The sequence below is a fragment of the Lithobates pipiens genome, unplaced genomic scaffold (assembly GCF_037356315.1).
Source record: "Lithobates pipiens isolate NorthernLeopardFrog02 unplaced genomic scaffold, aLitPip1_a1.2 Scaffold_1, whole genome shotgun sequence".
NCBI lineage: Eukaryota > Metazoa > Chordata > Amphibia > Anura > Ranidae > Lithobates > Lithobates pipiens.
The window spans coordinates 150,954,693-150,977,390 of NW_027507685.1; the positions used below are offsets into that span (position 1 = coordinate 150,954,693).

The following is a 22,698-nucleotide window of genomic DNA, read 5'->3' on the forward strand; positions in this document are numbered from 1 at the left end:
GAGCTCGAGACTGGAGGTGTAACACACCCGTGTTCAACCTCACCGCCAACCTGAGAAATCTCTGAGATTCCAGATGAATCGGGATATGCCAATATGCATCCCTGAGATCCACTGTGGCCATGTGACAGCCCTGAAACAGGAACTTGGTTACCGAGAAGATTGACCCCACCCGGAACCGCTTGTATTTTATGAATCTGTTTAGGGGGCGGAGATTCAGTATTAACCTGAACTTTCCCGAAGGTTACTTTACCACAAATACGTGGGAGTTAACCCCCAAGCCTCGCTCCTCCTGAGGCACCTGCGCCATTCCTTCTTGGTCCACCAGATCCCCCAGAAGAAGAGCCAAAGCCTCTGCTTTCTCTTGGTCCCTTGGTAACCTTGTTACTTGAAAATTTGGGAGGGGAACTGAACCAAATTCCAACCTGTAGCCGTTCCTTATTATATCTCGAATGAACGGACTTTCGGTTGAAGCTTCCCAGTGTGGGAGGAACTTCCCCAGTCTTCCTCCCACCGGGACGCAGGAGTCACTGTGTTTTAGGGGAGGGTTGAGGAGGACTGAATAAGATTCCTCCTTTGCCCCTTCCCTTGCCAATGCTTTTTGGGGCGAACCTCCCGTTCCTGTAGGTTCTGCTGCCTGGGGCTTCGAAAAAGGCGCTTCCCTTCTGGTCTCTTTTTCCTTTCTGGGAAAGCTTTCTTCCTATCCTGCGTGCGCTCTAACGCCTCTTGCAGGCCGGGCCCGAACAAATGGTCCCCTGAAAAGGGTAATCCACATAACCTCAATTTTGAAGCGGTGTCTCCTGACCAGGTTTTAAGCCAAACGGCCCTTCTGGCAACGTTCACTAGTGCTGCAGATCTAGCAGCCAGTTTGACTGATTCTGCAGAGGCATCAGCTAAAAAGCCCACAGCCTTGAACAGTAGCGGAAAGGACTTCAACAGCTGCTGCCTAGAAGTACCCGCAGAAATATGCGATTGTAACTGTGTAAGCCAACACTCCAAGTTTCTGGCCACACAGGTAGCTGCTAGGGCCGGTTTAAGCCCGCTGGAAGAGGCATCCTCAGGCTCTCTTAAGCAGCACATCTCCCCTCTTATCCGTAGGATCCCTGAGTGAACCCATATCATCAAAGGCCAAATCTGTCTTCTTAGAGACCTTAGCCAAGGGAGCATCTAATTTGGGAACCTTGTTCCAGGGATGCACCGCATCCGACTCAAAAGGGAACCTCCTTTTAAGGCTACTTGAAAAAAATTGCCTTTTTTCCGGTTGTTCCCACTCCAGCAGAATCGCCTCCACTAGCGACCTATGGACGGGGAATACCCTGTCTTTCATTACAATCGACCCTTGATACATCATGTCGTGTTTTGAAAGCTGGACCTGTTGATCTCCAAAGTGTCATATATAGCCTTGAGGAGGTCACCCACCTCATCCAAAGACAGCTTGTATCTGGCAGATCTAATGGCCTCTTCCTCCCCCTCAGATTCAGAAGTAGACTCTGTCCTAGAGGAGGCTAATGACCTGGGTAACCTCTCCCTATCCACCTGACTTGGTTCGGATAAGGAAGGCAAACTCACAGCCCTGGGTAAAGAGACAGAGGGACCCTGCACCCTATCCATCATGCTTTTAAATGACTGGAAAGTGGATGCAATTTCATCCTTTACGGATGTTAAAACATTGTGACAAGCTGCCACCGAGTCCTCTTTCACCAGGCTACTGACACAATCCGGGCAAGCGGCTTCCCCCAACCGGTGCCTAACTTAGCCCACACACGGCACATTTCCTTCTGGGCAAAGGTATCTGGGCTCTGTCCTGTTTAACCTACCAACAAAGAAAAAAACAGGGTCCCATTAAAATACCACCCCTGACCACACCACTGTGCTTCTAGGGTCCGCCTAGGAAGTGCCCCCCTTCACCAGCAGGTTCTCCACCCCGGGAAGGTACTATAGGTCAGAGTGACCCCCCACCCCCCAGTGTAAGTCCTGGTCTGCCCTCACCAAGCTTACCTGAGAGGTACTGGAGCCTGTTGAACCGGAGTCCACCTGCACAACTGCACTCTCCATGGTTCCTGTGTCTCACTCAGTCTCTCTGAGCCTTCACACCGCTCCAGGCAACCCTGTAGTCACACCGCCGCGCCCAAAGGACTGGAACAGGTCCTGCGGCACCCCCTGATGATGCGAATCCGGCGGAAGTGCGTCTCTCCCACTTCCGTACGCCAGAACGCAAAGTCTCCGCCCCGACGCCGTGCGTTCCTTACGAACGCACCGCTCACAGTACCCGGACGCCGGTCGGTGGAACGAACGTCTCCCGCCGCCATCCGACCAACAGGTACTAGCGGTTAGCGCTCCGAGGGGGAGATTGCCGCGCATCGGGGTCCCGTTCTCTCCGAACGTTTTAAATGGCAGCGGGGACTGAAAGCTACCCTCTCCTCCCTTCGTACGGACCGAGGGGTGCTAAGGGTCAGGTCCATCAAGGTGCTCTCCCCAGGCAAAACCCCTGAGAAGGAGCTCCCCTTACCAGTTCCAAACATGCTCCTTCCCGTCCGGCAGGAAACACAAAAACTGAGGAGGGCCTGGAGGACCACACCTTTTATTTAATTGGCTTGACGTGTTTCCTGCCCCGGAGGGAGGAGCCCTATATCTCAAAGGCTGTCCTGGAAGACGATATGAGAAAATGTATTTATATCAAATGCTCTTCAAGTAATGTAATTGCATGTAACAATTTTATGCCTTGAAGAGCATTTGATAAAAATAAATTTTGCATTGGATTGGACAACGTGTCCCGTCGTTTTTTTCTATTGGATATTGGTGGGATATTGGGAGTCCACCTTGACACAGATCTCTACATTGAGAACTGGAGGAGCATTTTAAGTAACCCACCCAAATCGTTATAAGTAGCATGTGAATTGTCTACTGGTGTACTACATACCACATTTAATTCTACCTCTTTTTCTAAATAGGGATGTATGTAAACATGTAAACCCCCTAATAAAATCTATTGGTCAAAAAAATTCATTATAGACTGATCATTTTTTTTGTCAGTGAGCAAATGTACAAAATCAGTAAGGGATCAAATACTTTCCCCTCACTGTACGTTAATATGATGTGGACATACCTACTAATAGAGTGTTCTTTTATAGTAGAATGTTACACCAACACATTCTTGTTCTTCAATTTTCTTTTGTATATCTGATGCACAATTGTTGTACAATGTACAAAACTCAATAAAAATGTACTGAAAATAAAAATAGCTGTAGGAGTCCACCACAGCCATTTTTCTACCTACTAGCTGTCACTAAAATACATCCATGGTCAGAAACTTTGGTGAGCAGTTTTAGGTGGTCTCCATTTTTTTTTTTTAACCAACTAGAAGAATACAGGGAATATTTGGCCATAGAAGCAACACAACTAACTGGCCTTTCTACGGTAGGGACAGTTACCTAAATAAAGCATACCACTCCACCACCAAATGAGCAGTGATGCCACAGTGACTGGTTGCCAAGGTGGGTGTTAAAGAACATACCGTAATTTATTGTAACACACCTTTTTACACATATGATACAAATAGTATGTTATAAGGCAAGAATTGTAAACAAAAAGTTGTTTTTAGAGCCAAATATAACTACTCCACTGTGAAAATGGAGCGTAGTCCCAAAAATAAAATACTAAAAAAAGGTTTGAATGGTGGAGTATCTCCACTCAAGGCTACCAGCCCAATGTATGTATATTATGTGTACTGACCCAAGGGGAGCAAATGTTTTCCTGCCTCCCAGCTCCCTCCAACCAACATTACCAGTGTTGGCCGGTACCAACCAACATATTACCTGTGTTACCATGACACAAAAATGCATTGTGGTACACAAAAACATTAGGAAATGTTCCAAATAGGGTAAACTCCCCCACATCCCAGCCCCTACAGTAGGCATAAGGATGGGAATTAAAACTAGAACATCGTAGTGTTCATCTCAGCTGCCCTTCCATATTCAGTTCATATGCATAAGCAGTGTGATGTAGGATAGAACCTATTAGTTGGGTCCATATTGAGCTGGCCATTAGTCACTTGTGGGCCATTCAGAACCAATATAATTGTAACCAGTTTCCTAAGCTGGCTATACAAAAGTATAATTTTATTTAAAAGTTTTCATCTTAAGAATATTTGTTTAATTTTGAAATCGTTAGTGGTGTCAAATTGGTGTTCGTTTTTTTACTATAGCAACGAGAAAGCAAGACGGGAAAAGTTCCTCAATGTAGTTCAAAATTATAATTTTTTTACAAACTTTGACAACTTGAGAGGTAACAATTATAGTACATAAATATATCAATTGATATATATGAAATGCCATAGAACAATTTAGTTGTATAAAGTATCAAAAATACATAGAATTATGTTACTTCTCGATTTAAGAAAAAGAAGAACAAAACAGGGTACAAGAATTAAGTCACATTCACATAATGTATTAAATAAGTATATCATAACTCTATCCTCTCTCTCATTTTCCTTTTAAAAGAAGAAGAAAAAAAATAAAAAATCAAGACGCTGTGTTATAAAATCAGGCCTTTTAATCTAAATACCATTTGGAATTCTATAGAGAAACCAAGGGTCCCATTTAAGATTGAATGATCTCTTCCTATTATTAAAGTGGAGCACCACACAAAAGGAGAAGCTCCGCTTATTTGCCTCCTCTCCCCATCAGAAAAATCGGCTCATGTGAAGACACCGCTGGATTTATGGACAGGTTAGTGTCCTAATATTAAAAGTCAGCAGCTACAGTATTTTTTTTCTGATGGAGCCTGGAGCTCTGCCTTAAGTGTATGAAAGATTTTTTCCATAATCATAATTTCATCAATCCTAGAAATAATTTGAGGAAAGGGAACTACAGCAGTTTTCCAATGAAGTGCTATAGTGTGTGGCTACTCAATGTAATTTCTGACAGTAAATCTGTTTTTTTTTTTTTCTTCTGGAAAGTCCATTTAAACAAAAAATTGAAAGTTAAAAGCAAAATGTTTTATACAAGTACTTTTTCGAATAACATTCATCAGGTAATCCAATGTATTGATGATCATATTTGTAGGAACGTTTGTTAAAAAAAACTACTAGTGTATGGCCGGCTTTAGACCCAATGGCATTGCACCATAAGGGGCTGAGTGTGCCGATAGGCTGGAAACTTCTTTTTTGATTACATAATAGCAATGACCCATAGGGATCCTAAACAGGTAAGAAGCGCTTGGTGTCTTTAGTGCTGAAAGCAAAACAGTTTTTTAATAAATATGGCGTATTGGATACTATATAACCTATGTAGGCATAGGCTCTTGCTATCAGTTTCTGGCGTAGTGCTAATTGAGACTGGTTGCTGTGGGAAGATGCTGATGAATGTTATTTGCAGTGACATAGTAAAGACTTTTATGAGAAAGAAGTCGGCCTTACCTGTGTTATAAACTGGATGCATTCCAGGAACATAAAATCCTTGTTATTTTCATTCACCACCCTCTCGTCCAAAAAATGCCTGGGTTCCAGTGTAGAATTGTCTGCAAAATATTGGCTATAGGTGAACTTATGTTCCACAATCTGCAGTCCTGAAAACAACCAATGTATGTGTGCATACCCTGCGCTTATAAAATAATACATGGCAGATGCGTTTGCTAGGCCAAATATTAAAAGGAACAAACCAAAACTGCTGTTAGTGGTCTGCACGGGTTCTACAAGAACTGTACTCAACAGGGCCTACAATCCCCACTGTGGCTATCATGTGAATGTATTAAAATAGACCTCCAGCTAAACCACTAAATACACTATTGGCATGCACATATAAGCTGTTTTACACACCAAAAAAATCTTGAATTCTATTAATTTTGTGATTCCGACACCCCTGCCACACTACACAGCAAGTGTTTGACACTATTTATTCAAAATCTGCAGCTTTCTCTGTCACTCACAATGTTTACTGCACTAGGAAACATAGAAGTATTGTTTCCGTCTAGGCTCCTACTTTCTTTAATGCCCCGTTCACACGAGCGGATTTTCCGTTGGAAAAAACTTGGATGTTTTTTCCCGACGGAATTCCGCTCCAGCTTGGCTTGCATACATACGGTCACACACAAGTTTTCTGATCTTTGGACTGTCAAGAACGCAGTGACATGCAACACCGCGACGAGCCGAGAAAATGAAGTTCAATGCTTCCGAGCATGCGTAGGAATTTTGCGCGTCGGAATCTGTACAGACAATCGGAATTTCCGATCGGAACTTTTTCCGACTGAAAAATAGAGAACCTGCTCTCAATCTTTTCTTGGCTGGAATTCTGCCAGCAAAAGTCCAATGGAGCATACACACAGTCAGAATTTCTGACCAAAAGCTCTCGTCTGACTTTTGCTGGCTGAATTTCTGATCGTGTGTATGGGGCTTAAGGGAATACTATATTGAGAGAAAAGCCAGAGGTTGCCATAGCTGATCTGCTTTTGAAAAAGTGTTACTTCATGTATATAGTTACTACTGCATATTATTTGTATGTGTACTATAAAAATAAATTAGCACTAATAAAAATGTATGCTATGTTTGTAGTCTGTAGCGTTCTGTAAAACTGGTACTTTTCTTCATACAATATAGTAAACACTGAACATATAGCACTGAGATTTACACCCTCAGATGGAGTACAGTTCCGATTGCATTGCACACTTGCCCATTCAGTAAATGTCTTGCATTGTTTTCCTGGAATACAAGACGTTTTGTGATTGGGGAGGGGAGATTGTGACATTGATCCACACCTCCTCCATTCATATTTACTGAATAGAGGAAGTGCAAAGCTATCAGATCTGAAGTGTATGTCTCAATGCCAGAATGTTCATTTATTGCTATACTGTACAGGACGAATGAAAGTAAGAGTTTTACAGAGATCTACAGCCTATACACATTGCACACCCTTCATTAGTTTCAATTTATTTTTTAGTGTACTTGTCAAAATATTGTTTTCAGGCAGAGTTCTGCTTTAAACCCAACCTCTCCCCCCCAACCTCTTTTATAAATCCAAAGTTCCTCTTTAATAACTGCAACATGTGAAATAAAGAAAACAACTGTCCTACAAATACAGTTATTTTTACCTACAAGCTGAGCGCTGCCCCATATAAAAGGAAGAAACTGAAAGTCATCAAGGCCCCAGACCCCTTGGCTGCCTGCAGGCTCCATTCTATAGGTTTTCTGCAGCTTTCGCATGACTTCAAGGTAACTGCAAATATAAAGAAGAGCAGAGGGAGAGAAGACATCAAAGTAATTCACGGACAATGGTGACATTCACAAAGCAATTACTACAAGCTACCAAAGAAGGCTTTTTACTGAGCACTTTGGTGGTCAGGCACAGGACCCCAGTGAATGGGCCTAAATACTGGACCTCCAAATCTTTCTTGTAAAAGTAATCATACCCTTAGAAGGTTCCTGAATATTCCAAATTCATATACAATGTGCACTATCCAATCCCTACACTGACTGTAATAAAGATTACCAAACTACCTCTACTCCATTAAGAGGAAAAACACATAATTCTTTTTTTCTAATTCTACAGTCCGTCTGACCCCAGTAGTTATTTTTTTTCACAATCCATAAGGCGTAGTATTTTCAGGCATACGATTAAAGTGATTCTAAAAGGTTTTTATTTAACCGCTCTAATATTGGGCACTTCAGCTTTCAGCACTGTTGCATTTTGAATGGCATCATTTTTTGGAGACAGATAGAGCTTTTTTTTGGTGGTATTTAATCACTACTGTGTTTTTTATGTTTGGCTAAACAAATAAAAAAGGACAAAAATTTTGAAAAAAAAAAGGCTTTTCTTAGTTTCTGTTACAGAACTTTGTAAATAGGTAAATTTTTCTCCTTTATTGATGGGCACTGATGAGGTGGTACTAATATGCAGCACTGATAGGTGGCACTGACAGGCATCACAGATGGGCACTTCCACTTTCCACATCCCTGTACATTTTTTTAGCTAAGAAACACATCTAACATTTTTATTATTTATCTACACTCCACACTGACACCAACAATTGCGGAAGGGAGTTCCACAGACCATGGGAAAGTCTCCCCCAGTGTTCTTTTTTTCACAGCAGAGATCAAAACATTGAATTGTTTAAAAGGACTTTATTAGAAATTGTAACAACGAATCATAAACACACGTAAACAATTAAAATATGAGCTCCGGTCAAAAATGTGTGAATATTCAATTTTATATTATTGCAATCATGCAACAATATTTATCAGTATTTAAAATGCAAATTCCCAACGCATTTCAACATGCGTGCTCAAAGTCTTCCTCAGGGGATTAATATGCAATAGAGGGCATGCACAGAGATTCTCCTGGCCGGAGTTCCGGTAAAAATCAGTCAGCGATCCCGTACCCTTGTGCGGTACACGCTCCAATGGGGGAGAATCCACTCACATGTGGCTAACAAGAAGCCACATTAAAGTTGTTGTAAACCCTTACAACACACTTTCATCTACAGGTAAGCCTAGATTAAGGCGTACCTGTAAGTGCTGTAAATATGTCCTAAACTTACATGGTTTAGGAGATATTTACAATTCCCCGTACAAGGATTCCTTCTGCGCATGCGCACTTTAGAAGGTGTCACGGCGTGCCGTTTTCATTAAAGGACATGCCGTGACTGCGGACTCCTGCGCTCGTGCACAGGAGTGATGTCACGCCACTCCGGCCAGTCACAGAGCCGGAGTCCGTGCCCCTGGAAGGAAGATGGACGCTTCCAGCCAGCAAGGAAATTAGGGACATCGTAGGCTCTTGCGTCAGGTAAGTGACATATAATGGGCTACTATGCGATGCATAGTAGCACATTATGCTTTGCCTTTGCAGGGAAACAAAGAGGAAGTAAACCCATCAGGGTTTACTTCCTCTTTAAAGGCTGCCAAAAGAGCGAACGGAGAAAGGAGGAATTTCCGAGTACCTTCAATATGAAACCCCAGCCATCAATGTGTGTAGTATCTAAGGTAAATGCCAAACTGGAGGGAGAGTTCCCCATATGGCCATATTAAGCCTGAGGGCTGTAGGGATTATCTGCATTGAATCTGGATAAACGTGTACACTGACCTTCTCATCCGGGTGCTGGGAATCCACTGAGTTCCACATACTTAGAGCTCTAAAAGTAATATTTATGCAAGTTATAAGATTGAACCACCTCCCGTTCAACCTCACCATGTGGCCGTGTGTCTGATATCTCAGGTTGAAAGCTTTCCTCTCAATGCTGGAGTCACCATTTAAAGATTTCCATATTGCAATCCAATCCCCTTTTAAAGAATCTCTTGCCCAGAGAGAATAAGTTTCTTGTTTGTTAGTTGTTCCTCATAACTGAGGTCCTCCAACCCCCTTTTTAGCTTTGCTGCCCTTTTTTTGACTCTCTCCAGTTCCAGCATATCATTTCCGAGGACCGGTGACCAAAACTGGATGGCATAATTAAGATGTGGCCAAACCAGAATTTTGTAAAGTGGTAAGCCTAGATTAAGGCGTACCTGTAAGTGCTGTAAATTTATAGTTCTATTTCTTTAGTAAATAAACTTTTTAATGCATGTTTGTGCCATGTACACACTGAGTTTTTTTTTTTCATTCAGCTCAATGGGCTGAACGAACCCCCCCCCCCCCAAAAAAAAACTGAGGAGCTCGGAAGGAGGTTGCTGTACTAACTATACGATTTTAGTACAGTGATCTCCCCGCTGAGCTATTGTGTTCTGACAGGTGGACCCCCCCCCCCCCATCCCCATCTCAGAGTCAAGGTGTACGAGTGCTGACTGAATGCCAATCAGCAGATGTTTTTCTGGCATGCCCATTCTACAAAAGCAGGACTACGCTTGTTCGTCTAGCTTCTGTTAGAGAGGCTGCCGTACACAGAGGCCAAATGACGGCCAGGTTCTGTTGAACCCCCTAGCATTTGGCCCGCATGTACCAGACTTAAGAGCCTGCCAGCCATGGTGGCTGAAGTTGGCATTTGCAAGCTATTGGAAATCCTTTTCCAAGTTTACAATTTTGAAACAGATATTTTCTGTACTTGCTGAAAATGTTCTTATCCTGAAAAAGAAAACTAAAGCAGCTCTCTCCTCTAAAGTTGACCATACACTGGTAGTTTTTTCATTAAGCCAGCAGACTGAATAACAAAAATACCAACCGATTTCTCCATGCACACAAAGGAGGTGGATGGAAAAAGTCAGAATGCATATCAGCAGTGGCTGATCGTGAAAAGTTTTTCAACACGTCTCTAAAACAGCAGTTAATCAAATGATTGGCTACTGTTTAGTGTGGCCTGCCACACACTTAGAATTTGGACAGTCCCTGTTGCATTGGCTGAATTTCGATCAGTGTATTGCCAGCTGTAGGACTGGTAAGCTGCAACAGATTACATTTTGTTCCTGGGTTTAGATCTCATTTAAATTATAATTTTTTTAAACTTTTAAATACATTATTGCCCTATTTAGGTTGTTTCTTTGCATGCATAATTTCCCTGAGAGTTGATAAGGAAAAGGTCAGCAACAAGTAATGAGCGCAGTTTGACCCATCCTCTACGAGAAAGCTGAGTAAAAGGGAGAGTTCTTGTCAGATCAGAGATCGCTGGGAGCACATATCAGAGCACTTCTTGGCAATATTGATTTGAAGTTCACAGCGGGTCACAGATTTCTAACCATCCATGCAAAGCAGCGTGGATGGATGAATCTCCCCTTCCGACTATAGTATTCTGGACAACTGGGTCTGGTCAGAATACCCAAACAGTTCCTGCATCTCAACCAACAATCCCCCCCCCCCCCCCCCCCGGCTCCTTCCACAAACCTCAACTAAACAATTGACGTTTGTTGAGCTGGTTGGTGCCAACAGGGCACCCCATGGGTTTCATTTTGGGCAATTCAGAATGAATCATCTGAAATTTGAGTCGTGTATATCAGTCGTTAGAAACACAGTGGATAATTGGACTTATTTGTACTCATTATTACACTAATATTTTACAGAATCTAATTTTTGCACATTGTATATTTGTTTGTGCAAATAGATGTTGCATGGATTTACATTTTGGAACACTGAATCTTTAGAACTTGATTGTTTTAAGTATAAATATAATACGAATAAAGTTAGAGGGTCGGTTGGTTCAGCATTCAGCACAACCACCATTCTCGCCGTGTAAGATCTTTCACATTATACAAAAAAAATTTTTTTTTAAAATTGGGCAAATGTTAATTTTTTTTTTTTATTATTATTCATTAAAATAGATTTTTTTTTTTTTTTTAAATTGCATTTGAAAGACCGCTGCGCAAATATGGTGTGACATAAAATATTGCAACAACCACCATTTTATTCTATAGGGTCTCTGCTAAAAAAAAATATATACATACCGTATTTATCCCAAAGTTTAGGAGGGAATTTTAAGGAAAAAAAAACTTACATTTAAATGCCCATCAATGCAGCCTTATCAGTGTCCATCTGCAGCCTTGTCATGCAGGCGTGTCAGGGTCTTTTTCAGCTTTGCCATTTAAAAATGTCACTGCTGAGATACAGAGCCGGATATCGTGCTTTCGGCCACCGAGAACGGCCGAAAGCCGCCCACAGGCTCAAAGACAGCGGGGATCGGCATATAACACGCACCCACGATTTTACCCTGATTTTAAGGTGCGTGTTATACGACGATAAATACGGTAGATGTAATTTTTGGGTGTTCCAATAAATTTTCTAGCAGAAAATATTGATTTTTACTTGTAATCAACAAAATGTCAGAAAAGCTTTGGTCTTTAAATAGTTAACCTTACCTCATTTACACGCTCGAGCTCTTTCCTTTGATAAAAGAATGAAAAGATACTTTTATTCTACTTATTTGGGTAATGTGATTAAACTTGGCAGGCTGCCTGTTTTTTTATTTTTTATTTTCTTTCCCAGCTGTGAGAACTCTCTGCACTTGTTAGAAAGAATCGTGACTTGCCTTTTGAAGATCGGGAAGAGAAAAAGATTGCGACACTTAAATCGTGCAGCTCTAGAATGCGGCATACTCCCTGCAATCTGACATTACCCCGGCAGCATCCCTGTGCCAACTATTCCTTGTTGCAGCATCCTATAGGGTCCTTTCATAGGGCTTGTCCGTGTACGGACTCTGCTTTGCTCATCAGGGATCGATCCGCTGATCCCCATTGAGCAGGAGGATGAGAGGTCTGTCTCCGCTCACTGTGCAGAGATGGACCTGTCAGAGCCCCGCTGTTCTCTATGGAGATCGGATGAAAACCGACCACCTGTTTCCATCCGATTCCGATTCTCCAGACAGATGGAAAATAGGGTTTCCATTCGTCTGGATTTCATGGACAGGATTGGATGTCAGCAGACACATCACCGCTGACATCCGCTGCTCCATAGGCGCGAATGGAGCGCCTGATCAGGTCTGCCTGAGAAACTGACAGGCGGACCTGATTTGAAAGGCCGTGTGAAAGGGCTCATAGATAAAAAAATAAAAAATAAAAATTGTTTCCTAATAAAACACACACAATATACATTTTAGGCAAGTAAAAGCAGAAATATAAAAGAAGCAACAGACTGAAATACATTTTTAAACAAAAAACACAGATGGAGGAAGCTCACCCAGGACATTGTATTCTAGCTGGACCCAGAGCTTTCAGAATACACTGATCAGGGACTGCAGCCCCTGATGTTTTCCCAACATGTCCATTCTACAGAGGTCAACCTAACATTCAACTTCTGTCCAACAGGACGGCCACACACTGATCAAAATTTGGCCAGTTTAATTTCAGTCCATCTATGGCTATATTTAAGCTAGCCATACACCTATAGATTATCTGCAGATTTTCTGTGGTTAGATGGAAAAAGTGGGAGATTCCTCCATCCACACAGTTTAGTGAACATGGAGAAATCTTTTGCACTTTTTCCATCTTACCATAGAAAATCTGCAGATAATAGGTGTATGGCCAGCTTTAGACTTCAGTTGCTGGGTGGTTTACAGATAGCTAGAAGTAAAAATGAGTATTCCAGTCTCCAGTTTTTTGCCCAATATATATGAGTGTTGCATCAATATCGATACTGATACTAAGAATTACAAATACTCAAGTACTCGTGCAAAGCTCAGATACTGAAACCGATACCTTTAAACTCTGTTCACATGTGTGGGCTGGTTTACTGTGCCATTTCAAAGCTCGTCCTGTTGCGAATTCGTTGAGGGATTCAGGTGCGATTTCAAAGCGAATTGTAGTGTATGAGATTAAAAATCGCACCTGAAGCGGACTGAAATTGCGTAGGACTCTTTTTCAAAATCGCACTGCGGCTGGCATATACATATGTAAACAGGCTGTAAAAACTCACTGAAACGCACATAAAAACTGTTGTGAAACGGATGTCTCTGCAGGTGAAATCTGTGTGGTTTTCCCATCAGTTTTTACTGCATGTACAGTATAGTGTAAACGAGCCCTAAAAAAAAAAAAAACCTGTCACATGACACTAAAATTAGGTAACAGTAATTGGTATCAGTGAGTTTTTGAGAAAAAGTATCAGTATTCGTACTCGGTTTTATCGCTTCCCAATCGTCAATGTACGTCGGCAGAATGGCACTGGTGCGCAAAAAGGCGCACCCGTGCGTCCCTTTGTAATTCCAGGCTAGCTTGCCTGCGGAATCAATGTCCACCGGTGGTCCATGATCGCGATGAGGATGTAAACAAGGCATTTCCGTGTTCTGCCTAGTGACGTGACAGGGATCTACTGCTCCCTGTCATTGAGAGCGGTGATCTCTGTCAGGTACATGGTAGCCCATCCCCCTACAGTTAGAATACACCCAGGGAACACATTTAATCCCTTGATCTCCCCCTAGTGTTTAACCCCTTCCCCGCCAGTGACATTTACACAGTAATCAGTGGCTATTTTTAGCTCTGATCTCTGTATAAATGTAAATGGTCTCAAAATGGTTCCAAAATAGTGTCAAAAGTGTCAGATCTGTCCGCCGCAATGTCGCAGTTTCGATAAAAACAAAAAACAAAATCAAAAATCACAGATCACCACCAATACTAATAAAAAAAAAATAATAATAATAAAAATGTCAAATCTATCTCCTTATTTGTAGAACCTATAACTTTTGTATAAACCAATCAATATACACGTATTATGTTTGTTTTTTAATCAAAAATATGTAGAGGAATACATATCGGCCTAAAATGAGAAAGAAATTTGTTTTTAATATTTTTTGTTTATAGCCCAAAAAAATTCATAAATGCAGAGGTGATCAAATACCACCAAAAGAAAGCTCTATTTGTGGGAGAAAAAAGGACATCAATTTTATTTGGGTAAAACGTTGCAGCGTCAGTTAAAGCAACGCAGTGCCAAATTGCAAAAAATGCTCTGGTCAGGAAGGGGGGTTAAATCGTCCAGGGCTGAAGTGGTTAAAAACTGGTATCAGTGCATCCTTAGTATTGATAGTCTGAGGAGGTGAACATAACTATGTTCTTTATAGCATAGCCACGTGCGTGCGTGCTAAACCAGGCAGGCCACATGCTCAAATGTAATCAGCAGAGACAACAGTTTGTGTTTAATGATATACTAGAGGGCGGTTGGGTTGTGCCTGCATGACCCAGCACCTTTTAGGGCCCTTTCACACCAAATACGTTTTTCCTGCATTTTTACCTTGGAAGAAAAAAGGTTTCCCTTTAAATCCTATGGGACCCTTCACACCACTGCGTTACAGGTGCGATGCGCTTTGACAAGACCTGCATGCTGTATCTTTGGTGCGATTTTGAAAGCTGCACCAAAAACGCAGTTTCTCACTAAAATGAATGGAAATCGCAGTTAAAACGCACACCAAACGATTTGTGATTTTGGTGCATTGTTTTAGTCACATGTCCATTTTCACAGGTACAGGCAACCCAAAAATGCACCAGAAATGCATCTGAAACACAGCAAAATTGTGGTAAAAAGGCATATGAATTGTAACCGCGATTTTGCTATAGAGCAGTGTGAAAGGGCCCTTAGTATTTAGACCAGCTTCTGGTCAGAAATTGATTTCTGGTCCAGCTTCTGGTCAGCAATTGATTTAAGTGGAACTTTAGTCATAAAATTCAGTGCTCCTAGATCACTTCTTGCTGGCCCCTTTTACAGGTATAGCTTTGTAAAACATTTAAGTGATATTAAAGCCTTGTTTGCTATTAAAAAAAAAAACACGTTATACTTACCTGCCCTGTGCAGTGGTTTTGCACAGATCGGGTCCCGCGCCGCTTCTCATTTTGACTGTCCTATCATCCTGGACCACAGACCTTCATCAATGTGCTATATGTTTTCTGCTGCACCATTGGCATGGTTATATCTTCTTAGTCCTCTCCATACAATTATCAGAAATTTGTGCTTAAATTAGAACTATAGGCAACACTTTTTTTTTTACTTTATTTTGGATAGAATAACGGAGGGTTATAGCCCCTGGCAGTTTTTTACCATCCCTGTCCAATTGCAGAGATTTCCCTTCACTTCCTGCCCCATAGCCAAACAGGAAATGAGGAAATCTATGCAAATTAAGGGAATGGGTCATATTTAAATTAGAGGGTGCACGAGTTTAGTAAGGCCTAGGGCAGCACAAAACCTAAATATATTACTGATGGCAAGTATAACAGAAAAAAAATTAAGTTTAGCAACTTTTCCATACAAGCACCCCGTTTATTTAATTCTTACCGATTGAAGATTTTGAAGACCATGGCGAGCTGATCGTCCCCCTGGAGAACACCGATTTTACACAAACAGAACAGGAAGGCAGCAAACGCAGCTTCATGTCCTACAAAGAAGGAGAAACAGCTGTGACCTAAGCTGATCATCACATCGACCCATTCATGGTAAAATACTTCTAATTACACACAGACTTATTCCGCTAGATCTCATTCATGAGTAGCTTTGGAGAGCCATTTTTCTTGCATGCCTATTATGTGGCATACTCATTCTTCTTGACTAGCTGTGGTATGAGCGAACACCACAATCACATTTAAAAGATACATCTTTAATTTAAAAAAAGGCATTCGATAATCAATGATGCAAAGGACGCCCGTGTAAGTACAGCCGGCATCTTGCATTCTCTTATGCCGAAGATAGTTCCCAGCATCTGTTCGTTGTTTAGCGGGAAGAGACCTACAGACTATGTGTTGCTGAGGAGCTTGTGTGAACGAACCTTAGGCTACTTTCACACTTGCGGGCGCTGGCGGTAAAGCGGCGCTTTACCGTCGCTTTAGTGGCGCTATTTGGCCGATAGCAGGGCAGTTTTAACCCCCGCTAGTGGCCGAAAAAGGGTTAAAACCGTCGCTTTGCAGGCAGGTTTACAGCTCTGCCCCATTGCTTTCTATGGGAAGGGGTGCTTTAGGAGCGGTAAATACACCACTCCAAAGATTCAGCTTGCAGGACTTTTTTTGACCGTCTTGCAAGCGCACCGCTCCACAGCCGCAGCTGTTTCAGGGTCCTTTGCCAGCGCCAGTGTGAAAGGGGCCTTAAACAGAACAAAAAAGCAACTTATTTCTATTGACATAGTGTCAGCATATTACACAGAAACCAATCATATCAGTCCTTGTCACCAAAGGAGCTTACAATTCAATGCCCCCACCGCAGTCATATAGAAACGTATTACGGCCATTTTAAAATTTAAAGCTGCCTTTTATGCGTTTGAGTTGTGGGAGATTTCACAGAGATATGTGGACTCTATGGTAACGGAGCCTATGATCCCAGCGCTGCCAGGCAAGCATGCTATCATACTACTCACTAATATGAGTTTCAGATCACTGGAAGATGAAATCTGGTTTAGTTGGCCATACACTGGTAGATTTGTGCATGAATCTTTGTATGAAGAATCTCGTCAATACATTCGAAGATGCCAACAGAAACTTGACAAATGTTGTTTGTAAGTACTACTAAATTTAATTTGTTTTTAAAATTCAACTGAATTAATTTTCCAAATGAAAACATACATTGCTAGAAATTTGTTTGAAATCTTTAGAATGTTCTTGTCACTTTGGTTAAAAAAACGACTATTGATTTGACCCCGCTAAGGATCGGAAAATCAAAATGAAATTCTACTAGAATATGGTCAGCTTTACTGAAACGTATGCCATCACTGCTTTTAGCATACTGAACCAGCCAAGTGGTTCCAAAGTCTGTCTACAAACCGAAATTATTTTGCTAAATATCCCATTTCACTGTCCATGGCAGCTGAGGTGCTAGGTCTTCAATGAATGCTGAGCATTTCTTTACAAACTGCAGGATTTGAAGCTCAGCAGAACTAAAAGTCCCAGTGTGCCCTTGTCAGCCTCCATGCTTTGATTATCGCAGACTGCCCGGCAGCGTACCGGCTAATTTAATCTGTGGCAGCTTCATTATCATTCTAGTGGCATGCAACGCTCTCTGCCAGGGTGTATGTAAAACAGATGACTGCAGTATGGCTGCAATATACCCAGAATCCACTGCATGGACCCTGTCATCTACCACCTTTCCTGCCTACCCAGCTTCCTTCCCCTCTCTGCTCCCACCCAGACTTCCCATTCCTGTACTTCAAATAGCCTCTAATGCCGGTTTAACTCCTTCTGCAAAAGCTTTCTCATAATGCCAAGACTGAGGTTACCCCTCAGCCAGATAGAATCAGTCATAAAAACATATGCAAATACAAGCAGACTGCTCCTTTGTCCTATAATGGCTAAGCACTTAACAATTTAATCTGTGATGTTGTGGGGGTTTTCGATCAGTGGTAGGACTTTCCAGTGAGTTTAGACCGCTCTGTGAAGTGCTGTTTAAGGACTTGCTGGTCCACTTTAAAATTTTAAAAATGGAAAAAGTTCATACAGAAAATCAGTTTTCCACCATCAACACGAACATAAATGATGTTCAGCCTCCTGGCTCTCTTTGGCAGTGCCGCTGTTCAGGCCTTTGCCTTGGTCCTCCAGACCATCTAACACAGCATTTCAGTGCTCCTGTACCTTGGTTCTCTGTCACCCACTGCACCTGCACTGTGCAGACATACACACTCTGGCCGCCCCGCGCAACCTCTCTGACTCCTGAGGAGGGATTAGAGTCCTCCTGACCCCTATGCAGAGAGCTCCTGTCTCTTGGGTGAAGCCCCAAACTATGGTCATGTCCTAGATTATAAGGCAGTGATGGCGAACCTTAGTACCTCAGATGTTTTGGAACTACACTTCCCATGATGCTGAACTACATGTGCATCGTGGGAAATGTAGTTCCAAAACATATGGGGTGCCAAGGTTTGCCATCACTGTTATAAGGGCTGAGGATAGCTGCACAACCAGCCTGGTGGATTCTGGCAAGGCCCAGACACAAGACAAGACTCGGATACCCAGACACACCAGAGAAAGATGTAAAACCACCTTTCTCTGCTCAGAAATGACAATCTGGAAACCCTGTTCCATTTTCCCCTATATTTTTCACAGTGACAGGACCCTGCACTACCACAGATCATATAACCTTTCATATATTTACTGACAAATATCTAGTGCAATGGCCTACATAATCAGATATAAACTGAATGGGTGGTTTAGGTGGGCCTTCTTGGTAGAACTAAAGCTGGCTACACAAGTTACAATCTGAATATACAATTTCTGTGTACTCTCCTCTAGATTTACAGAACTATGTGTATTATAACCAGGAGGCCCTTATACTGCATAGTTATTGTCCAATCATATTGCGGCGTGCATGAAGAACTTTAAAGTGATTATGTCCCTCAAATCCATGTGAAAACAAAAGACATCTAATACCTCTTGTGGTGCCTGCCCAGAGAAAGTGAGGATTATAGGGGCTGCAGAATCCAACACTTCCAATAGAAGCCTGGTCCAATCTGCCAGGACCCTACATGATTACAGTGTCCTGTAGTGATGAGAAACCACACAAGTGGGTGATGAGGAATCTGTCATTTGCAAAAGTGTTAATTTCTGCAGCTTCTTCAACTGGTGCTTTTTCGTGATAACAGAGGTTGGTGGTTTCAGCACCAGGAAAGGTGTAAGAATATCTGCTTTACAAGAGGCTCTTTTGTTTCCACGTGAACTTTGTCTGTTAAGGTGCTTGTATATATTGTATAGTTAGTTACATTGCAAGCTGTTTGGACAGCTCATAACTTTACATGGAAGTGCTTTGTGCAACTGTCAGTAGCCACCAAATAAGCCGATTATAGATAGCTCAAAACTCAACTGGTCCAGCAGAGACCACTGAATTTCGATCCATCTAAGGTCATTCCTGTTCAACAGAAGTCAATCCAATTATCTACTTTTGTTCAATGGGAAGTTGGATGATTTTTCTTAATAAGCGGACTGCAGTGCTGATCAGTGTATTCTAACAGCAGGTAGCACACCTTGCTTGAGTGGATGGGTGAATGTGCTTTTTTTATTTATTTATTTCAATCAGCCCACTGGCTGATCCAAAAAAGATTGATCTATGGCCAGCCTTACAAATGCACACAAAATGTATGCATGTATACTTGTCAATTATATTTTTCAGTACCTGGAAGTACTATTTCAATATGATCTTTAACGGCTGCATGAATATTGTGTGAATAAATTAAACAGCATTTTGCTGTACTATCAGATCTGAATGCAAACTGCAACCATCTAAAGCGATTAGCTAAAGAACCAAGTCAAACTGGAGATTTTCTCCCAGGGAGAGAATCCCTGCAACTGAACTTACCTTTACCCAACACCAAACACAGCAAGGCAATGCTCCATTGCTGCTCCCTCACCAGCACTTGAAATTATACAATATTTCATCCAACAAAGGAGCCACTTCTATGGAAAGTTGCATTTTGGTGAGCAAGCTACCACTAGCCAATACAACATGGCCTTTTGTAAGGGCCCTTTTAGACTATGAGTGGCCTTCACATTTGTGCACTGGGGTGCACTTTCAAGGTACATTGGGTTGTCAAATGAATCGCATTGACGCATCAATCTTTTTTTAGCCATTCATTTCCAGATGGGTGTGAAACTCATTTGGGAAGTACAGGCAATTATCTGATAAATAAGGGCAAATATTACATCTTACTTTGCCACTGAACCTATAACCAGCTGACTTTAAAATCAAATCTAAGGGGAGTAGTTATAAAAGATTCAATTGAAACTGCATGTAAATTCGTCCTGTGCATATGGGGAAAAACTAAATGTCCCCTTGGCTATATTTCTCTGCAGTTTGAGGGTGTAAAACATTGCATTATGGCCACTAGAGGCTTGTGACCATCAAAGAAAATGAGTATACCCCTCATTGCCATCTAATGGCCATAATGCAATATTTTCCACATTACACACATTCCAATTGTAGAGAAGATCATTCACATAAAACACACTTATGTGCAGTTTTGATGGATGAACAGCTATGCCATTTTTTCTTTTATAAACTTTTTTTGTTTGCTTTGTTAGTGAATATTTTCACACATATATATTAAAGAGGAAGTAAAACCTGATGGGTTTACTTCCTCTTTCATTCCCTGCAAAGGTAAAGCATAATGGACTACTATGCATCGCATAGTGACATTATGTGTCACTTACCTGACACAGGAGCCAGCGATGTCACCGCTGTCCCCTGTAGTCTGGCGCATCCATCTTCTCGGTGGGTCTCGCTGCTCCGCGGCTGTCATTCGGAAAAGCCGCGATGACGTCACTCCCGTGCATGCGCACGGGAGCCGCCACGCATGGCATATCGCCGTTGACGGGTGCCGCGCTCAGTGCGCCTGCACGCCGCTGACTACGGCGCATGCGCCGTAGACAGCGGTGCCTGTCTTTCGGCAAATATCTCCTAAACCGTGTAGGTTTAGGAGATATTTCTTGGACCTAGATTAAGATTAAGGCTTACCTGTAGGTCAAAGTGTGTTGTAAGGGTTTACAACCACTTTAACATATATTTACACATTTCACATAAAAAATAAAAAAAAACACAAAATGAAAAAAACTAAATCAATTTATTTAATTTGTAAATGACTTTTCAATGCTTTGTACTGTTGCTGACAATTTGTAAAGGCGAGTACTAAAAAAAAAAGTATCGGTACTCGTAAAAGAAAAAATGGTATCGGTGCATCCCTAGTCTAAGTAGTATATTTTTTAAAGGCAGACCTGTTAGAATCTTGTTCCAGAAACTGGAAAGGACTTCTAATACTCAAGTAAACTAAATCAGATGCAAAAACAGTTCCACTTGTGTGCTCCAGATCACAAGGAGTTAGAGGGACCATTTATGAAAACTCTTATGGTCCATGGAGGTGTTTCTTATCCTTCAGACCTGCTTAGACATGCTGAAAGAGGTAACCTGCCTAATACATAATTCCAACGTTTTAAATTCTTCAACCTGTAGGGGTTTGTTACAGTTTTTCCACAAAAAAAAAAAGTTGTTTTTGAAAACTGCACTAGGTAATGTGGTCAGTATCATCTAAAGATCACTTACCAAGCTGTAAGTAAAATTTACAGCTCAACAGATATCTGAGCAGATCTATAGAGACTGGACGTGGTCACCAGCAGATTGGTGAAAAATGCCATGTGTGAGCGGAAGTATTTGCTGAAGGCACATACACTAAACCTGTAATGGGTTGAGATGACAGTAAAACCTGTCTTGCACTGGTGTAACAGCATTCCCCAAAGGCCAGGAGACGTTAACACTTTGCTCATTTCTCAGCCTCTCAAATGTTGCTACACAGCACCAAGCCTAGTGAGGGGTCCTTGTTAGAAGCTAGTGCAAGATATAATGGTGACTTTATCATAAGTTCCGAGCAGTGGACTGCTGAAAACATTACTACCAGACCAATTAGAATTTTTGTCTACAGTTTACCCTCAGTGTGTGAAATAGTGGCCATGGCAGGAGGTAGGAATTATGAAAAGAAAGAGAACTAAATTTAAATGAGAAAAATCTACTGGAAAACGTAAATCTGGGTGAAATTAGGCTGAACTGTTCACGTTGACCTCTATGCAGATTAAAAAAGGCACATATGACCATCAATGCAAGCGGTGTGTGTACCTAAATTTGACCTGGTATTACTCTCCTGCAGTCCCTATACAGCAAAGCTGGAATGTTAGAGGAAGAAGTGCAAGGAGTACAGGAGTCAATTCATGTGCTGACATGAAGCATGCTGATAGCAGGAGAAATCCGAGTTACAAAGAAATTAGCGTTAAAAACAAAACAAACAAAAAACACACATCAAACTCAGCCCTAAGTAGTGGGGACTACTTTGAAGTCGCACAGATATGAATGGTACTGGAAATCATGGGTTAAGACTTGTCATGCATCATGTAGTCCCAAGTCGCAGGACAAGTCGCACACCCCCCCTTCCTCCGCAATAGTACATATCTTTCCTTTGCTTCCCCGCAAATATTCAAAAAGGCAGTCCTGTGTAAGTTCTAAGTTGTTTAACACAGGGCTTACAGAGTTGAGCAGTTTCTCCCTACCCACCATGTGACAGTACTGGGCCATTCACCAACCATCAGTACGGTCACATGACCTGATGGGGAGTGAGTTCCGACTTCCAATCTCCTGGAAATCTTTCTTTGTGCCAGCAGCTGTACAGAGCAGGGGTACAAAGGAAAGGTGAGTGTGTTCTGTTCAGGAGGGGTGCAGTAAAGTCAACCTGCTGCGCAGCTTTGAAGGTTAAAAAGGAGTTGTAACCCAAAAAACAAAACAAAAAAAAACAATAATCACATGCATTATTTTCAGAAAAATATGTTTTTTTATTTTTTGCAGATGAGCCTGCAAAGCATTGTAACCACAG

The 22,698-nt window shown here is 41.8% G+C and overlaps 1 protein-coding gene across 1 annotated transcript in view; it reads right to left on the reverse strand.

Moving 5' to 3' along the window:
- Nucleotides 1-22,698, reverse strand: part of PTPA (protein phosphatase 2 phosphatase activator) — a 175,024-nt gene that overhangs the window by 58,927 nt on the left and 93,399 nt on the right. Inside the window, exons 6-8 of the mRNA XM_077478505.1 lie at nucleotides 15,657-15,756; nucleotides 7,081-7,205; nucleotides 5,414-5,514 (exon numbers count right to left, since the gene is read on the reverse strand). Coding sequence (XP_077334631.1) covers nucleotides 5,414-5,514; nucleotides 7,081-7,205; nucleotides 15,657-15,756 — 326 coding nt within the window. The remainder of the gene's footprint in view (nucleotides 1-5,413; nucleotides 5,515-7,080; nucleotides 7,206-15,656; nucleotides 15,757-22,698) is intronic.